Source organism: Pungitius pungitius, chromosome 1, assembly GCF_949316345.1.
Source record: "Pungitius pungitius chromosome 1, fPunPun2.1, whole genome shotgun sequence".
Classification (NCBI taxonomy): Eukaryota; Metazoa; Chordata; class Actinopteri; order Perciformes; family Gasterosteidae; genus Pungitius; species Pungitius pungitius.
In genome coordinates, this window is record NC_084900.1 from 15288095 (window position 1) to 15306544 (window position 18450).

General features: G+C 46.2%; 4 protein-coding genes across 10 annotated transcripts; all 4 read left to right on the top strand.

The window, feature by feature from the left end:
• The first annotated feature begins 51 nt into the window (after positions 1-51).
• slmapb (sarcolemma associated protein b) lies at positions 52-6640 on the top strand. Of its 2 annotated transcripts, XM_037479017.2 has the most exons (10): positions 52-310; positions 804-863; positions 2569-2697; positions 2756-2830; positions 2943-3236; positions 3410-3680; positions 3835-4006; positions 5231-5365; positions 5700-5788; positions 6187-6640. In XM_037479017.2, exons 2-9 carry the CDS (start codon positions 812-814, stop codon positions 5784-5786), a joined length of 1215 nt encoding a protein of 404 aa, XP_037334914.2. In that variant the 5' UTR covers positions 52-310; positions 804-811; the 3' UTR covers positions 5787-5788; positions 6187-6640. The 2 variants fall into 2 exon arrangements, with proteins under 2 accessions (XP_037334914.2, XP_037334915.2); XM_037479018.2 differs by lacking the exon at positions 5700-5788 and having other exon boundaries at positions 54-310.
• A 1499-nt stretch (positions 6641-8139) lies between these two features.
• abhd6b (abhydrolase domain containing 6, acylglycerol lipase b) lies at positions 8140-12093 on the top strand. The gene is made up of 9 exons (XM_037478005.2): positions 8140-9106; positions 9220-9350; positions 9993-10149; positions 10588-10701; positions 10805-10937; positions 11139-11296; positions 11387-11441; positions 11514-11614; positions 11753-12093. Exons 2-9 carry the CDS (start codon positions 9226-9228, stop codon positions 11930-11932), a joined length of 1023 nt encoding a protein of 340 aa, XP_037333902.1. The 5' UTR covers positions 8140-9106; positions 9220-9225; the 3' UTR covers positions 11933-12093.
• Positions 12094-12146: 53 nt separating this feature from the next.
• Positions 12147-14858, top strand: kctd6b (potassium channel tetramerization domain containing 6b). Of its 6 annotated transcripts, none has more exons than XM_037478009.2 (3): positions 12147-12278; positions 13198-13299; positions 13507-14858. In XM_037478009.2, exons 2-3 carry the CDS (start codon positions 13273-13275, stop codon positions 14191-14193), a joined length of 714 nt encoding a protein of 237 aa, XP_037333906.1. In that variant the 5' UTR covers positions 12147-12278; positions 13198-13272; the 3' UTR covers positions 14194-14858. The 6 variants fall into 6 exon arrangements, with proteins under 6 accessions (XP_037333906.1, XP_037333905.2, XP_037333908.1 ...); XM_037478011.2 differs by lacking the exon at positions 12147-12278 and adding an exon at positions 12285-12557; XM_037478014.2 differs by lacking the exon at positions 12147-12278 and adding an exon at positions 12285-12483.
• A 363-nt stretch (positions 14859-15221) lies between these two features.
• LOC119221870 (ubiquinol-cytochrome c reductase complex assembly factor 5) lies at positions 15222-18316 on the top strand. Its single transcript, XM_037478016.2, has 2 exons — positions 15222-15572; positions 16610-18316. The coding sequence occupies exons 1-2, from the start codon at positions 15419-15421 to the stop codon at positions 16699-16701; spliced, it is 246 nt and encodes an 81-aa protein (XP_037333913.1). The 5' UTR covers positions 15222-15418; the 3' UTR covers positions 16702-18316.
• The last annotated feature ends 134 nt before the right edge of the window (positions 18317-18450 follow it).

The window sequence follows — 18450 nt, forward strand, 5'->3', positions numbered from 1 at the left end:
GCAAAGAGGGGGGTGTTTTTGATGTAATTTGTCTGATTTACCTCCTGTGTAGCTTTTGGCACAAGACTTTAAATATTTGGTCACTTATTTCAGCCATATTTCTTCGTCTTCGCTGGCCTCGGCCCAACATTAGCGGAGAGGTTTGGAACGCGCCGTCGGTCGCCCCCTCTGTGGTCTCCCCCCACCCTGCCTCCCCGCTTGGACTGGTCCATTTCACATCTGAGAAAAATCTGATAGTTGGAGGAGAGTTCTTCACGCCAGGGATTCAGCCTCAACACAACGAGTACCGAAGCTCCTGCATCTCCTTGAGGTAATATTTCCCCATTAAATGAAATTAGTTTTAGTTTTTTAAATTCTCAGTACATTTTCTGGGACTAAGAGTTTAAAGTTAAAGCTCTTGGCACCCAGGCAGCTGTCCTCTTTCAGAAGAACTTCTGTTTATAAGAGAGCTTGAATTTCTATGTTTTACTTCTTTGAAAATACTCTTAACCAAAACATCAGCAGCAGCGGTGGTATCTTTAAAGATTTGATTTATCATCTCTGGATTTAACTCCTGATTCTGAAAATGATATCTGTGTGTGGACATGAATATGTGTGTGTCTGTATATGTGTGTGTATGTCTGTGTGTGTGTGTGTGTGTGTGTGTGTGTGTGTGTGTGTGTGTGTGTGTGTGTGTGTGTGTGTGTGTGTGTGTATATATATATATATATATATATATATATATATATATTATTTTATTATATTTATTTATTTCACACATGCACAAATAAATATGTAATATGTGTGTGTTTATTTCCTCACAGATAAGCAAATGGATGAGAAGGAGCTGAGTGATCCAATGAATAACGCACCGGTCATCCAAGGTAACCCAGCTGTCTTCTTCCCTCAGTGACTCTGCAGTTACAGGGAGGGAGAGAGAGAGAGAGAGAGAGAGAGGGGGTGGGGGGGGGGGGGTCGGCGGCCGGGCGAAGAGATGCAGGAGGAGAGATGCAGGTGGCCCTGTTTTCTTTCTCAGGCGTCATCAGAAGATGGAGCTCACATTAGCGGCTGTGTGTTTTGTGCAATCAGGCCAACGTTATAGATTCCAACACACATGAGGAGCAACAGGGACCGTCACGGGAAAACGAGCAAGCGCGTCGGCGAGCGAATCCAAATCGGCATGACGAGTGAATCTGTGACGCTCGGCTGCGCCGCGTATAGGCAGCACAAAGCAAACAGTGTCCCCGCGACAACGGCGTCCCTTTCTCCACCAACGGATGAGGACACGCCGTCGCAGCGCAGTGTGTCGCTGTGAATAAACCCCCTCCCGGCAGTGGGATCTGCTGTTTTATAGAAACCCGCCGAACACTGTCCACATTCAGGCCGGCGGCGCTAACCCCCTTCATTTCAGTTTAGGAACGCCGTCACATGGGGGGGCGTTTACCTTCGGGGTAATGACAGACCGGAATGGCTTCGGCCCCTCGGCGCTGGAGCTAAAAAAAGAATTTCTCCTACATTTTCTGTGTGATGCTCTGCGCACCCCCCCTCCCAACTGCCCCCCCCCCCCCCCTCCCTCAGCTAGTCAGGGAGGTATTTTTACACACAGGCTAAACCCGTCATTACTCTGTGACACTCGCACACAACGGCCGTAATGAACGATGCTACTGAAGGAAAAGTATCTGTCTCCAGACATCGACCCCCACGCACATTCTCCTCCCCCCCCCCCCCCCCCCCCCCCCTCCCCTCCCTCCCTCTCATACATATGCATGCATGAGGGAACACACCACCGCATGCACGCACGCTGGACAGGGCGCCGCCTCCCTCCGACCCGTCCTTTTGTCTGGCGGTCATGTGCCAGAGTCGGAGGGTGCCACCAGCCTCCATCGGCCGCCCCTCAGGGACCTTCGTCGGTACGCGCCGAGTCCGCTGACGATGTGACCATTTATGGCGCTCACGCTTGACCTGTCCCGGACTTTTTTTTTTTTCTTCTCCCCTCTCCGCCAAATGCTGGGCCTGAGATGAGGTCATCTCTTTTCCGAGCCGCGGCAGATTAGGGGATGAGGGTATTCACTGGGAGTTGCAAAGCACGGGTATTTGTGGCGCTTGTTTCCACCTCTGGGGAAGCACAACAGACCCTTGACAACGTTGGCCTTTGTGTGTTGTTTACAGTAACTTAGCGTTAACAAAGCGTGTCGGGGTGCCAGGGACGTGTCTGTTTTCGGGTTAATGGACAATTTGGAACGAAAGCTTCTTATAAAAGAAAAGAATGTGTCTATTTCTGGGTGTGCAATTAGTTTATGTAATGCTCCCATTTGAATATCTTGGGAAATCATCTAGCATGTCAGGCCTGGTTAAATATTTGGGAGTGAAACAGAATCAATCTGGTGGAACCTTATGAGTAATACATCTATTTTTACGGCCACGAATGGCCGTCATTACTGTTTGATGCGTCACCGGGGTTCAGACTTCCTGACGTCGCCGTCTGCAAATATCTACTCCTCACAGCTGCAGGCTTCCCTGTTGGGAGAAAGGAACGTCCAATCCGGATGATGTTCTTTTTGTTTGTCCTCTTTTTGTTGCTGTCATCAGATGACTTGACCAGGTCGAACACGGGCTCTTCTGGCGACTCTGAGAAAATGCTCCAGCGCTTGAACGATGAACTCCGAGGAGCCCAGGAGCTAGCCAACGCCGAGAAGCACAAATGCATGGAGCTACAAGGTAAACGATGATGACGATGACTGCTAATGCAGTAAATAACTGCATCGTTCCTTCGCAGGCCTCCTGCAGGACGAGAGAAAAGAAAATAAGCAACAAGCTGATGAGTCTGCGAAACAGATAAAACATCTTCAAGGTAAACGTTTTGTTGCAGTATGAACGTTTCGTCCGCCCCACTAAAAATGGCTGCTGACCCAAACCACGCTTCCCACCCCCCCAACCCCCCGTCCCCACGTGGCGTCGCACAGGTCAGCTGCGGCAGCTCCAGGATGAAACGGGCGTCCTCAGGGACCAGAGGGACGTCTCGGCCGGCGAGCTGCAGAGCGCACGCGACGAGGTGAAGGCGCTGAACCGCGCCCTTGAGGCAGCCGCCGGCGAGCGGGACCGCGACGCCGCCGCCGTCCAGGCCAACCTGGCGACCGCCTCCAAGGATCTGGACAAATGGCGTCAGGCGGCCAACAACTACGAGCGAGAGATCGGCGAACTGCAGCGTGACCTTCAGCAGCAGAGCAAGCAGTGGCAGAAAACCGCAGAGATACAAGGTGCAGACACACACTGCTTTAGTGACCTTGTGATTCTGAAATACAGTTCAAAGGGGCTCAAATATCCGTCCAAGCAGGACGATATGTTTTTTTTAAACTTTAAATCTGACTGCTTGATTAAGAAAAGAGCATCTGCCCCGCGATGGTCGCCTTAAAGCTCTTTATCCTCCCAGCCGGAGAGCTGCAGTCCATGCAGGCCGAGTGCAGCGGCCTCCAGAAGGAGTGCTCGGGCCTGCGCTCCGAGAAGCAGGACGCCGCCAACAAGCAGCAGAAGGAGAGCGCCGCCCTCCGGGCCGAGTGTGCGTCCCTGCGCTCCGAGAGGGAGGAGATCCTCAAGGCCCACCAGAGGGACGCGGACGGCCTGCAGAGCGACTGTGCGACGCTGCGCTCTGACGTGGAGGCGGCGCTGCAGAGGCAGCAACAGCTGCAGAAGGAGCTCGCCAGGTCAGTGCACCGCCCCGACAGACCCCCCCCCTCCCCCCCTCCCATCGCTGTATCTTCAGCGTTACTCGGCTCCACGTTCTGCTATACAGAAGAATGCTGTGTGAACCCCCCCCCCCCTCCTATTGAACCCCGTGTTTGTCTCGTTTCCTGGTAGTTCACGTGCCCAGAATGCAGAGCTCAGCGACAGCCTCAAAGCCCTGCAGGGGTCCCAGCAGGAGCTGGAGAAGCGGCTGGCGGCCCAGAAGCTGCAGCACCAGCGGGACAGCGGCGAGCTGCAGACCCAGCTGGAGGAGGCGGGGGGGCACAGCAAGGCCCTGCAGAAAGAGGTGCGTCCTCAGGAGCAGAACGACACTTCAGACCCGACAGTTACACATTGTCTACGCTTCTGTAGATCATTGTGTGTCGATCTGTGAGATAATTCATCTCAGCAGAGTGGAAGGACTGCTGACCTGCTGACCTGCAGCCTGCTGTTTACCGTGTCTTACGGTGTCAATGACGCCTCCTGCATGCAGAACCGAAAATGAAATATGCATAACCAGTATGCTTTGATTATCGCAGTGTTCAGGAGGACCGGAAGTTAGGAGACTTTTCTCTCTTAGGACTGTACCACTAAACAAGCTTCACACTTTATGATTGCAGGCCCTCGTCCATCTGGGCCACTGCCTGATACTCCCCAGCACATGTTTTGTTATATGTTGCTTTAGTAATTCATTTGCCCGTATAAATAATTTGATATTGCAGCGCAGTTCACAGAATAAAGTTTAATTTGCAAATTGTTGGGACCGACCAGCCAGCCGGCGGCTCCCTGATGCAGATGTTTTCTTGCGTTTGTTTGTTCGTCGGGAGCCGCTCGTTGGAGGAGCTGCTGTAGCTTCGCTCTGAGGCCCGAGAACGACTAAGTGATCCTTACTGACGTGTTTTCATTTTGTAGAACAAGAAGTTAACCGCATTTCTGACATCTGGAGATAAGTGCTTGAATGCAAACTTGTTTCAGGACTCTGACCCCGTTTTTGAAAAATGTCGCAAGGAGACTCCATGCGTTCGTCCCGGGGTGATGAACCCGAGTGCTCTCACGCTTTGCTTTATGGGACAAAGGAATGCTGGGGATCAATCACAGATACTTCAAGCAACCCTTATTTATTTACTCTACTTAGTCTATACTGTGAAGCACTTTTGTGTGTGTTTTTCAAGGCTCATTTATTATTGTCATGCGACACAGGGACGACATCCAGTTGTAACGAGCCGAGCCGTAACAAAACAAACAGTGTTACATTCCTGCGGTGCGTTGTAACTTTGCATTAAAAGAAACCCATGTGTGGTCAGGTGACGTGGGCGACATCTTCACAGCATGAGGGGGAAACAATGTCCAACACTCTGACACATTATTTAGTTGTTGTAAGTGTTCTTTTCTGTATTGTGACGTCTCTCTCCTGCATACAACTCATTTAAGTGCCTCTAATTATAGAGCGCGGTGTACTTAAAATACAGTTCTGAGCCAAATGAACATTTAAATGTCGTAAAGTTGAAGATGACCACTTTGCTTGGCACAGTTTGAGGAAGCCAAGACGGAGCTGTCAGACCTGAAGGAGAAATACGAGAAGACGGAGCAGGAAAAGCAGTCGCTCGCCGACGAGTTGGAGGAGTGCAAAGCCAACGTGGAGGAACTAAAGGAGAAAGGGACAAAGGTGAGCGCCGGTCTATCGCACACCAACAACGGCACATTTATGCATAATTAATAATGATCCGACCGTTCCGAGAAAGGAAAGCGTCACCGTAGCTTTGCATAAGAGGCAGCCGGTTGATTTGTTCTGTAGGAGCATGAGCTTTGCATCAGATTTGTTTTTAAAATGTCCTTGGTAAGGTTCCCAGATATATAATCTATATATGGATATAGATATATATTTATATAGATTTGTTTTATCCCCTCCGCTTTGGCAGCGTTGTGTCTGTTACACACCACTGACCGAAGGGGGTTCATTAAGACCCCTAAACGTCTGTCCTGTAATGTCCCCTCCGTAGACGTCCCCATTGCTGCCCTTTCAGGCCGTAGTCCTCGGCCTCGTCCTGGCCGGCCTGTTTTGGTGCTTCGGCGCGTTGTGGTACTAAAGGTACAACGTCACTCGTCTCAAGCCGGCCGACATCTTTCATTCTCACCCGTGTTTTTGTGGCTCGGATGCATGACTTTATTTTTCCCAGAATGCCTTCATTGTGGGGGGGGGGGGGGTCCTGGTGGGGGTGTCAGAGACTCTAACCTCTCTAATCATACAGTTCTGCTTGTCTTGTCTGGATGGCTAATGCTTAACGGCTTTGTTTCTGCCCGTCGGCTCCCCTTCATCTGAAAGCTGATTGCTTTCATTCGATTCATCTTCTCTCTGCACTGCATCGGCCTCAACGTCAGCTCCTCCTCTCAAAGCTCCTGCAATCCCCCGGTGGTGGTGGTGGTGATGATGGTGGTGGTATTGACCCGCGTCGCTCCTCATGTCTCCATGTCGCCGCTTGTTTTCAGAAGCCGTGGTTGATCTGGGGGCCCGTCGCCGCCGCTGTGGCTCTAACAGCTGTGACCGCTGCCGTGCTCTTCAGGACCTGAGGGCAACGTGCACACACACGTGCACACACACACACACACCGAAACTCGCCCTCGCCATATCTGCACTTTTAATTAGGAGGGCTCGTACTAAACAGTTTAATTTCTAAGATGCTCTATTTTAGATGACAGATGTTAATAAAAGAATGTGTTTTGCGTGCAAAAGCGAATACGCTTGTTTTGTTATTTTGTATCATTTGGGGGATCGTGTGTTTTTGTTTCTGTCATATACTGTAGTCTGTTAATGAATGTAAAGGAGCACTACACACTTAATCAGTTCTAAATCTATTTTTCATTGGATCACCTGCCGTTTGAACCTCCCTAAATGTAATGCATCTCTGTAACTGTCAGAAATAATAAATATTGTCACAATAACGCTGAGTTGATTGCATGACGCCTCGGACACATTGATGGCTGACATATTCTCCTTCAGTGTTGTTTCTGTTCAGCGTTAGTTCTGCACGGACTTCTCTCCATCAAACTCCAGTCGAGGGTTCCTCCTCTGCTTTACATTAAATATACGGTTGCTTCCGTAGTTTCTGCAGCAGCCGATCATCACATTTCTTTTAGTTTGGCCTATTAAAGAATTCAAAGCTTGGTGAAGCAGACGTGTTATTTAAATGCTTTCATTTGTATTTTATCTTCCATCAAGAAACTGGTTAAATACTTAATGTTAACTTTTATGAAAGTAAACTCTAGAATTGTAGTGTTTTCATAGTTGTTTGCATTACATATGATTTTGTGTGAAATCTCAACTTCATTCTTCTATAAATTTCCTTTTTTGATGTTTTGTGAATAAGTACCACATCTAGGTATCTAGTAAGGAGATGGAGGGTTGTTTGGGTTCTTGGGTTCAACGTTTATGAATAACTGCTCTTAAAGTACGAGTGACCTTAATTTAAGATCTCAACCTCCTTTGTGTGGTTTCGTGTTTCTTCTGTAGAGGAACGCCACACAGAAGGTGAGCTGCTCTCGTCTGGTGACGTGAGCGGATTTGGAAATTAAGGTTTTTGCTTTCAATCTCCTGCCAGAGACCTAGTGAAGTTAGATCTTATTTTTGCTGTTTTGCACCATGTAGCAGGCCTCCAACATCACCTGCAGTTTGACCTGCGAGAAAAGGATACAGGATGGGGGGGAAGTCCTTCAAAGTCAGTCCTAGAAATACAATCCAGTTATATGCATTTACATACAGTCTTTGTGTGTACATTGTAAAGGGTCCTAATGCATATTAGTACTCTAGTGTGTACTAGTGAAGAGGAGAACTACTTTGAATAAAGTATGAAGTATTCTGTGGCTTTGAAAGGAGCCCCCCCTCAAAGTCTGAAATGAAATACCCTTGATGATGGAGCGGTGATGTCATCGGGGTCATCTGGCTTCTACTTAAAGCTGCAGGGGCTCGAATCTGGCGCCCTCTGGTGGCGAGGTCGCTGGGTTCAACTAATTTCATCTTTGTAGACTTTAAAACACAAAGATTGTTAGTCCATACTTAATAGAAGTATATTCCATTCTACAGCGTTGTTTAACGCCTCCTGACTTCTAATGGAACAGTGTGTGATTCAGGGAGTCAGAAAGGGAACAATGTTTTCACTGGTATAAGATCACCTAAAGCACTATGGGAAATGTAATGATACAATATGAGGAGCTCACGTGACACCTCACGGGGGGGGGGGGGCTGGAAGATGACGGAGCACAGCTTTGCCATCTGAGCACGTAGAGGGTGACCTCTCCTCTCGTCCCGGTCTACTCCCCCCCTCCCCCCCCTCCAAAAAAACCCTGCAGAGGCTCCTCTGCAGAGCCGCTGCGTGCATTTAGTTGTGCTCCAGTTCGTATGTAGGTCATCGTTAGTGGGCCAGAGGTGCATCACGGGGGGGGGGGGAGCTGCACATTGAAATGGACGGTCAGTAGCTTCTAGTTCAGGTTTCCTTCTCGCCTCACGTTGTTCATTCTGTACACATCTAAATGCTTTACAAAATAAAATGAATTGAATAGTAGCTTTAACTTGCATCCAATCTGATTAATGTGGAAGCCCTCTGTACAGCTGTGAAATAATCATCATAATAACAGTGGCTTTGTTTCTATTCAGACTACACATGTTAATGGTTTTGGTAAACGCTTTTATTAAAGCGAGACTTTACTTTGAAATAAAAGATATAATCAGGAATCTTCCCCAGTAGATTTCTTTCATTTGAAAACCCATAATGTAGATTTTGAATGTTTTCTTTCCACTTTTTTGAATGCAAAAAATGAAAAATAGTGATCATTGAGCTCTTGTTTGAGCTTGATTGGTTCTGCTTCTTCCCTTCAGTGAAACCTGCTCAGACCATCAGGAAGCAGCAGTCGGCCTCCATCGTGACCCCCCTGTGGAGCCTTCTGGGCCTGAAGCGTTGGTGAGATGAAAGGGACCCAGTGAAGCTCCTCTGGTGGAGGTTTTGCATCACTGCAGCTCTGGCCAGTGGTCATACGCCTTAAATAAGTAATAAACTGTCAGCTCATTGTGTTTTACTTTGCCTTACTTTACCTCTGCTGACTTCACTGTATTTGTTTCTCTTATTTGTGTGTTTTTGGACGGGGAACCGGTCTCATAAACAGGTTCCTGTTGTGCGTTCACTTTAAAAGATTGGCCCGGTTTTCCCCCCAATGATTTAATAATCAATAAGTTTATCCAGAGCAAGCATCTGGACTAACTGCTCTCCACCCGGGTGTTTTTATTTCATTCTGATTGTGTAACAAAGATTACCTGACTGTTTATGCTCCACATCACCTTTTAAACGAGCTCAAACATCCGCGTGCTGGAAAACTGACCAACAGAATCACGCCAGGAGGGAAACGACTCCTCTGAAAAGTGAGTTTTAAGTTTTATTTAAAGCGGGGGCTGTAGCATCTTTGGACGCTGTCTGTGCGCTCGGCCCACAGCCTGTGTGTGTGTGTGTGTGCGTGCGTGTGTGTGTTGTGCAGAAGGCCATGGCGGCGGACCTGGACGTGTTGAACCTGTTTGTGATCGCGGGGGGGACACTGGCTCTTCCCATCGTCGCCTTTGTGGCTTCCTTCATGCTGTGGCCCTCTGCGCTCATCAAGGTGTATTACTGGTGAGCTCTTTGCCTTCACGACCTTGATTTGAGCCACGCTGATAATTATGACTCACGTGTTTGACAGGAAATGACAAATTACTGATTGCAAAAAGTGGCTCTGATCAACACGCGTCTGATTTCAACCCTCATAAGGGGAAAAGGTTAAAACATATAAACATGAATAAAATGTCCCCTGGTTGAGTTTTTACATTCAAAAAAAAGATTTTCTGTAAATGAATGTTGAAATGGTAAATTGTGAATTATCTAACGGTAACTTTTGGTGAGTTTAGAAGAAATCTACAGATAAATGCAAAGTAGTTAATGAAACCGCCAAATGTGTATTTATGTGTTTTCTTTATATTTGTCTGAAAAAACGACTCGTATGGAAGCTAAACAGTCCAAAATCTGAAAAAGGTATAATTAAAAAGTTTGCCTTTTTACTTTTTACTTTATAGTTTTCTAATTGAAGCTTCATGTGTTTTTAAATTCTAACCCCGAGCCTCCACGATCTGTTCCTTCAAGAGGAAAAATCCTTCGACTCTTTTGACCTTTATGAAGCACACCGTGAGTCCGTGGAGGCGTGGTGTCCGTGTTGTGTAGTGGGGGGGGGGGGGGGGGGGGGGGCGGAGGGGCTCACGCGTGTACCTGCTTCCTCTCCAGGTACTGGAGGAGGACTCTGGGCCTACAGGTGCGCTACGCCGACTGCGGCGGCTATCGCTTCTGCTTCGCCTGCAGAGGGAAGCCGGGGACGAGACCCTCCATCCTGATGCTGCACGGCTTCTCTGCACACAAAGACACATGGCTCAGCGTGGTCAAGGTCTGGGGGGCAGGGGGCAGGGGGGAGGGGGCAGGGGGTTCTGTGATAGAAACTCATTTTTATTTTGAAGGAGCAGTGACAAGAAGAACCCAGATCACACAGAGACCATCAGATTTTAAGGGTTAAAAGTCAGTTTTAAAAGATCGCAGTGATGTTAGTGAGAAATTTAAACCCAGGGATTTTTTTGTTTAAGGTACGTGGTTTGAATTTCCACGTCATTTCAAGGCTTTCAATTTCAAGGAGTTTACAAATATACGATTTGACCGAATGTGATAGAATTCAATGGGTAAATGTGGACGCGATGCAAAGGATGAGCTGTCAATCAGATCTCTGTCCAATCATGTTACACCCACATTAAGTTCAAAGGCCACGTATTGAGTGATCAGGTATCACCGAGTCACTTAAAGCCGAGTACCTTCTCCTCTCGCTCTGCTCCAGTATTTACCAAAGCATCTTCACATCGTGTGCGTGGACATGCCCGGTCACGAGGGAACCACACGCACCAGCGCAGAGGACTACTCCATCCGGGGGCAGGTCAGACGGATCCATCAGGTACAGGGGGGGGGGAGGTAGAAACACAAGAAGCAATTTGTGTCTGTCATTTCACTGAAAATCTGTGGTTTTTAGTTTTTTTTTTTTTTTTTTACCTTCTCAGTTTGTGGAAACCGTTCGCTTGAACAGGAAACCTTTCCACGTGGTCGGGACCTCCATGGGGGGAAATGTGGCCGGGGTTTACGCAGCCTGCTACCCCTCAGAGATCTGCAGCATGACTCTCATCTGTCCAGACGGTCAGTCGTGTGTGTGTGTGTGTGTGTGTGTGTGTGCACCCCTCAGAAAGCTGCTGAGCCACATTTGATCTCCCGCCTGTCGTTTGATCATCAGTGACCTGGCATGATCACAATAGCACACAAAAACCCATTCAGTATTGTCTCCTTTTCTATTGTGGCTCGCCTTGTTTATTTTCCCATCATTCCTTTCTAATCCTGCAGGTATAAGACACCCCTGTGAGACCAAATTTGACAATCACCTGCAGGACTTGGAGCACAGCAATTACACACTCAACATCCCGCTGATCCCCACCACGCCCGAGGAGATGGAGGACATGTTCAGGCTCTGCTCTCATGTTCGCTTTAAAATCCCTCAGCAGGTCAGGACCTCGGCTCCAGAGCATTATGGGATTCTCTTTTGCATGAGCATCTGTATCGCTGCTGTTTTACACATGTGATGTCATTGTTAGATTCTTCAAGGGCTAGTAGATGTTCGGGAGCCTCACAACACGTTTTACGAAGAAGGTTAGTTCACACACTTTTTCCCAAAGTTCCCATGTGAGCGTGGTGCATAAATGGGTTTCCTTTTTTTAACAGTCTTTATGGAGATTGTTGGTGAGACATCGCGATATGCCCTGCAGGAGCACTTACATCTGATCACGGCTCCTTTGCAAGTCATATGGGGCAAAAAGGACCAGGTGATACAAACTCAACAAAACACAAGTGGAGGCTTTGGCTTCTGAACCTAAAAAGAATCATGTGGGACAAAAAAGCTTTGCAACAAGACGTTGGGCGTCTCCTCTGAATCCCGTGAGTAACCTCTGCGTCTGTCCAAGGTGGTGGACGTCTCCGGAGCCGCGGTCATTGCAGAGGCGTTGCCCGGCTGCAGAGTGGACCTGCTGGAGAACTGTGGACACTCCGTGGTGATGGAGAGGCCCTGTAGGACCGCCAAACTCATCCTGGAGTTCATCATCTTGCAGCAAGAGGCCAGGGGGGGCGTGAAGAAATCCTGCTGAGCCGAATGAACTCCTTCCCCCAAAAGGGACATGTACAAACAGATATCTAAGCTCAACACATGACAGCAATTTATAGTGTTCCGATCTTGCATTTACTAGAAGATGAATCACATTCTATTTGTGTAGTAACTTGCATCGTTATAATAAAATAATGTTTAAAAAAAGCCAATGCTGCATTTACGTGTGCGTGTGAGTGCATTCATGCATCCGTGCGTGGATGCAGAGGTGCGTGGTCGCCGCAGCACCGCCTCTCCCCTACGTCATAAACAACCACGTGGTGTGCGCAGCGTCGCCGCACCAGCCCCGCACAGCTGCCCCGCAGGACCAGCGGCCAACATCCATAACGGTAACGTGAAGCACCGACCAAGGGTTACTTCCGGATAACAAACCCAACTAGAAAGGACAAACAGGCGCAACAACAACAACAATAAAATAAACGTTACTTCCTGTCTGTGTGATCGGGATCCCCGCGCGCGCGAGGAGGAGCGGCTCGTGGGCTGCCGCCGTTAGCCGCGTTAGCCGCGTTAGCATGCTAGCTCGCAGCTACCTAGGTGTGCGATAAAGCCCTTTTTTCACTTGTGGTACTCGCAGTGCGTCTAACGCGACTTGTCTCAGCCCCTCCTCGGTGGATTATCGACGCATCAGCAGCACGTAACGTTGTATTTTAAATGTGCAACAGTCATACTCTCTTCTTTTGGAAATATGCTCCGTTAGCTTCTTTATCACAGCAGAAAGAGTGAAATGCATTAACGATGGATAGCTACCGTCTTTCTTGTTACTTTAGTTTTAGTTATTGCTGAATAATCGATACTGTATGGAAGTGTTTGTATCTAAAGTTAAGTAACGCCACGTTTAAGTTGCATATTTGGTAGTGACACGATGTTCTGCTGTGCGAGGGTCAACGTTAATTCTAATAGACGTTTGAAACAGCTGTTGACAAAGCATTATTTATCCAGCAGCTGTCCATCAAACCGCCAGGTTGCATGGAAACTATTTAGTTTCCCTCCTGCGTACTTGACGGTCAGGATAACGATGATGCGATTTGATGTCAAACAGCTGTTTAATGGACATTAAGTGAAAAATCTCTAGCCTGGATTTGCGAATAATCGAGCAATGTGTACAGAATGCTCATTGAAACCACAACGATCGTCTGTAGCTTGCTCTACTGGGGAAACACGTGATTTGACTCAAGTCTACATGATCGTGTCAATCATATTCTGCATATCTGTGTTACAGCTCATATTAATGTGACTGTTTTTTCACAGGTGGTATTGAATTAAGCCAAAGCGTATCTGTTCCCTCTCTATTTTGATTCTGGCCAAGTGGGTATTGTTCTACAAATGGATAATGGAGACTGGGGCCATAGGGTAAGAGATGGACAGAAGACCAGACTAGAATAGGATACATTTCAGATGTTTGGTTTATAATGCCATGCACACACAAACTTTTGCGTCAGACTCCGGAAATACACACCATTCATGTGATTAACCTACATTTGCAGCATGCAAATGCTCATTTGAAATACAACAACCTGCGTTCTCATTATCGTCTCTCCGTTCCTCTTTTTCCCCCAGATGAGTTCTCCTGTTACATTGAATGTGGGGGGCTGCCTGTACACCACCAGTTTATCCACCCTGCAGCGCTATCCGGACTCCATGCTGGGCGCCATGTTCAGGGGGGATTTCCCCACCACCCGCGATTCCCAAGGGAATTACTTCATTGATCGCGACGGGACGCTTTTCAGGTACATCTTGAACTTCCTGCGGACGTCCGAGCTCACCCTCCCCCTGGACTTCACGGAGACGGACCTCCTGAGGAAGGAGGCGGACTTCTACCAGATCGAACCTTTGATCCAGTGCCTCAACGACCCCAAGCCGCTGTACCCTCCCGACATCTTCGAGCAGGTCGTGGAGCTCTCCAGCACCCGGAAACTGTCAAAGTATTCAAACCCGGTGGCGGTCATCATCACGCAGCTGACCATAACCACGAAGGTTCACGGCCTGCTGGAAGGCATCTCCAACAACTTCACCAAGTGGAACAAACACATGATGGACACCAGGGACTGCCAGGTGTCGTTCACTTTCGGACCATGTGACCATCACCAAGAGGTGTCCCTGAGGGTTCTGCTCATGGACTACATCATGAAACAAGGCTTCACCATCCGTAACACGCGCGTGCATCACATGAGCGAGCGCGCCAACGAGAACACGGTGGAGCATCACTGGACTTTCTGCAGGCCGGCTCACAAAGTCGAGGACTGAACTGCGGGGGACATTACTGTTTAATTTGTCTCCATATTACACAGGCCATGATCAAAAAAGGAACTTATTTTGATCTCTGTTTTTTAGATCAAAGATCAAGGTCCAGACAGAAGGCATAAAAATAATGAAATGGGAATTATGATTTAGTCTCCTGTTGTAGTGTAAGAAAAACAAATGATCTGTGCTTCCACTAATTTGACACTAATTTCATGAAGACCCTATAGCAATGTTTCGATTATGATTGTATTTATTTTATTACGCTCAAATGATGCTAAAGATGTTGGTTCTTTTCTTTTTATATTTAATGTTCTACCGATACCATCATCTGTTTATATGAAAGATAAAATGCTCATAAACGGGTGGCTGTGGTCTGAGATTGTTTACAGACAAACTGAAGAAAATCAAAAATTACTTTATTTTAGATCTCAATTTGATTATCTTTAGCCCAACTAACAGTAGATCTTGAAGTTAGCTCTCTTGTTTCCTAGTACGATACTATATCTGTAGGCCCCAGTCGTCGTCGCATGTGTCTTAAGTGTCCTGTGTTGGAGTTTAATTGTGCGCTTTTTCTACATCATGATGTTCTAGTTAAGAGTTCATTTCAACGATGTGTTTGGTCATTCCAGCTAAAATAAATCCATTTGTGAGTCATGAGTTCAGTTTTATGGTGGCGTCATAGAATTTCCATTTAGTGACCCGTTTTGTACATAATTGATTGAATCCCAATAGAAAAGGAAAACCAAATTTACTACACTACTGTATCAATTTACATTAAAGATACTACACATTCTTATGTCTCTTTCAATATGAAGACAATGCAGTTTTTTGAAAATGTCATAAAGGTGTCCATAGTGCAGGTCTCATTCTCTATATATCATGCTTTTATGAGACGTTATTTCTACATTTGTTCTTTTAATTTTACATTTATTTTGGATCTTATTTTGTTTTGCGTTTCGGTGTGCTTATTGACGCGAACCGGATGTGACGATCTTTTCCCGGTGTGCTCGTTTTGACTTGAGAACGTAGCTTCCGCAACACGCGTGTCGAGATTACACGCGTCTCCGCTCGTTCGCTGTACGCGAGGACTCGCATCGAACGCACCCTCCACTAACGTCCGTTGCGCTCGTAACGAGTGGAAAGGACACGTTAAAACGTCCTCGTACGCTCAACCGTTGGGACCGCGTAGTTTCACCGCCGCATTGTTGGCTGTTTACATCCAGCGACGATGTTTAATACGCGGGATAAAGTCAAATATCTACTAAGCCTCGTCCCGGGCAAACAACGTCTCGGTAACTACAGGTTTCTCCCCATCTTCTTTTGCGTCGGAGGTGTCATGGAGTGGATCATGATCAACGTGAGGATAGGAAAGGAGACTTTCTGTGAGTATAACGCATCAAGTTCGTTCACGACGGCAAAACGTACGTCTCTTGACTTGGTATTTAAGCTAGCGTTAGCTAACGTTAGTTATAGCTTGTTAGCTGACCATAAACGACAGTTAAAAGGACAAACGTATGATTTGTCAGTGCCATCACTTTATGTCATAGCGGCTGCGCCACCTTTTGTTGTTGTGAACCACTGGCATGTTGCTCGTGTCAGTCACACTGTCACTGTGAGGGCTGTGAGGGGACAGATGTTCATCAAAGCCTTCCTCTCCTCCAATAGGGAATGCGGTAAAAGTGATGGAAAGGACACACAGTGCAGGCTATTCGATCGATCAGGAAGCTGAATGCACAGCTGACTGCACAGAGAAATAAATGGATTATGGTATATTTTGTAGAGGCATACGTAATTTCCCTACAACCAAAACTCTCATGATTTAGTCTTCCCTATTCTTTATTCTCTCTTTGAGGTACCTATTCATCAATAAATATCAGTTTTTAAAATTTCATTCATAAACAATTTTGTTTGTTGTCCATGTGACCAGGAATGAGTGATAAAGAATGAAGGAGGAGAGGATGGGCCCAAAATTGAATGACCTTTGACCTTGGAGGAAAAACTGTATTCGTGTAATGACAATAAGACAATTTAATGGCGTTTATAGGAAAAATGTGAAGTAAATTTTCATACAATATGGCCAAGGAACTTTAGCAGAGTGAAAGTCCTCTGCAGCGGCATAAAAAATAGAGTACCTCAAATGTAGTACATTGGGGCAATACTTGAATACATGTCCACCACTGCAAACATCAGTTGCACATGTGTGTCCCATTTAAGAGCTGCACTCACTGAACTCACAACCATTCATTCCAGATGTGGCACTTCAGGACAACTAACACAAGGAAAAATCCTCTTGTGTGCGAACCTGTATATTTGCTTTCCCGAATGGCCTGCAGTTATTATTAATATGATTTATCCTTACCCTCATCTGCATTCAAAGTCTCCCATTCAGTTTTATAATGCTCCTTTTTTTCTCCCCCAGATGATGTCTACCGAAGAAAACAATCTGAGCGGGAATACCAGCAGAAGCTCGCAGACGGTCTGGTGGTTCCTAATGAGACGGCAGCCAAGTGACTTGATGAGGAGGACTAAGGACACGTGGGACTCCTGACGCGCGCTGCTTTGTTTCCAGCAGGCCGGACTGTACTTCACTTCACCGTATCACAGTTACTCTATGAAGGAGTCAACGGTGTAAAGAGGATGCAGAGGCATGCAAGTGTATCTTTAATATATGATGTTGAGTTGAAGAGGCAAAAAAAGCAATAGGAGTAATAATAATCTCAACAATGGTCTCGTATTGATGTAAATGTCATTGCATAGCCCTTCACTGAAAAAAATGTAATTTCAACAAAATAAATTACAGAAAGTCTTTGTATGTAGAAACACTGAAATCTGCCAGTAAATAACAAACTAACTTTGAATAAATATAGTTTTTCTGTAACCCCGTGACTTTCTGTCCGCTTAAAAGAGATCTAACACTGTACAATAGAATTGAGGATGTTAACTGTAACATAAGAACTGCCTTTTCTAAACGCTTCGTCTCCGTCAGATCCGTTATTTTCAGTTGCACCATTTGATGCAGACCGATGAAGCTGTTTGGGTGCAGCGTGACGGGGTTCCCGTCCAGCGTCACCTCCTCCGTGTTGGTGCGGATGTGGTGGCTGGAGTTTCCTTTGCAGAATGTCTCGTGCGTTATCGCTGAGATCTGATTGTTCTGCTCAACACACACGCTGCGGAGAAAACAACCTCCAGATGTAGAGGTCTATTTTCTGTAGAATAAGACCGCTTGTAAATAGGCTGATGGAGTATTTTGTTTAGTGCTGATTCATTAATCATGGTGGAGTTTTGGTGTGCAGCTGAAATCCCTTTTGTGTATTATGATAAAACATTCTACCAGAGGGAGAGTTACGACGGGCATCCTTAACCCTTTCCATTGGGTGTCTTCTTCTGTTTCCTGATGAATACAGGTTCCATTCTCATTATATGTGAGGTATCCCATGCAGAGAGATGATACAACTATGAACATTCAACGTTTATATACTGAGTGGTCACCTATTGCTTAAATGTAGAAAATAACGATTAGTAAATTAATTCATTAGTAGATTAGCAGATAACTCATTTATTTTGGTCAAAAGTCACAAATCCTCTTTTATACAGAAAAAACATTTCTCGTTCCAGATTCTCAAATGTGAGGATTTTTTTTTTCATTTTACAATTTGAGCAATATCTGTGGAATTTGCACCTTCAATTACAAGATGTTTCCCAGCACTCACTATTTTATAACATTTGATTAATTTACGATTCATTTCTTTCTCTTCCTTGTGCTATGGGAAGATTGATCTTTTTGTTAAACCGATTAACTTCCCTTGAGCAAATCGCAGACTGACCTTTACCTTTGACCTTGCCCACACATAAAGAGTCTCAGTCACTGATAATATGCATCCACACAATAACAACCAATAAGAGCCTTCTAATTTCCTGCCCATAATTGTTTATTTATTTATGCAACGTGTCTAAAGGCAGACATCCCCCCATTTTAAAGCACCAAGGCTTGAAATGTTTTGGCCTTTCGTGGGTAGCAACAATTTTGTATTCGTTGAAAGCATCTTAAGTTATCATGAATTATTCTCTAAAATATTTTTTTTAATTAAAAAAAAAACACAGCGAAAATTACCCTAAAAAAGAAGATCCGTGGTAGATTACGAGCCCGTTATGGAGAACGCACATGTGTGCTATTAAGCAGCGGCTTTATCTTGCACACAAATGCTCCTATTTAGCCCGTGATCGAAGGCTGCGTTATGTAAGGCAGATGTGAGGAACGAG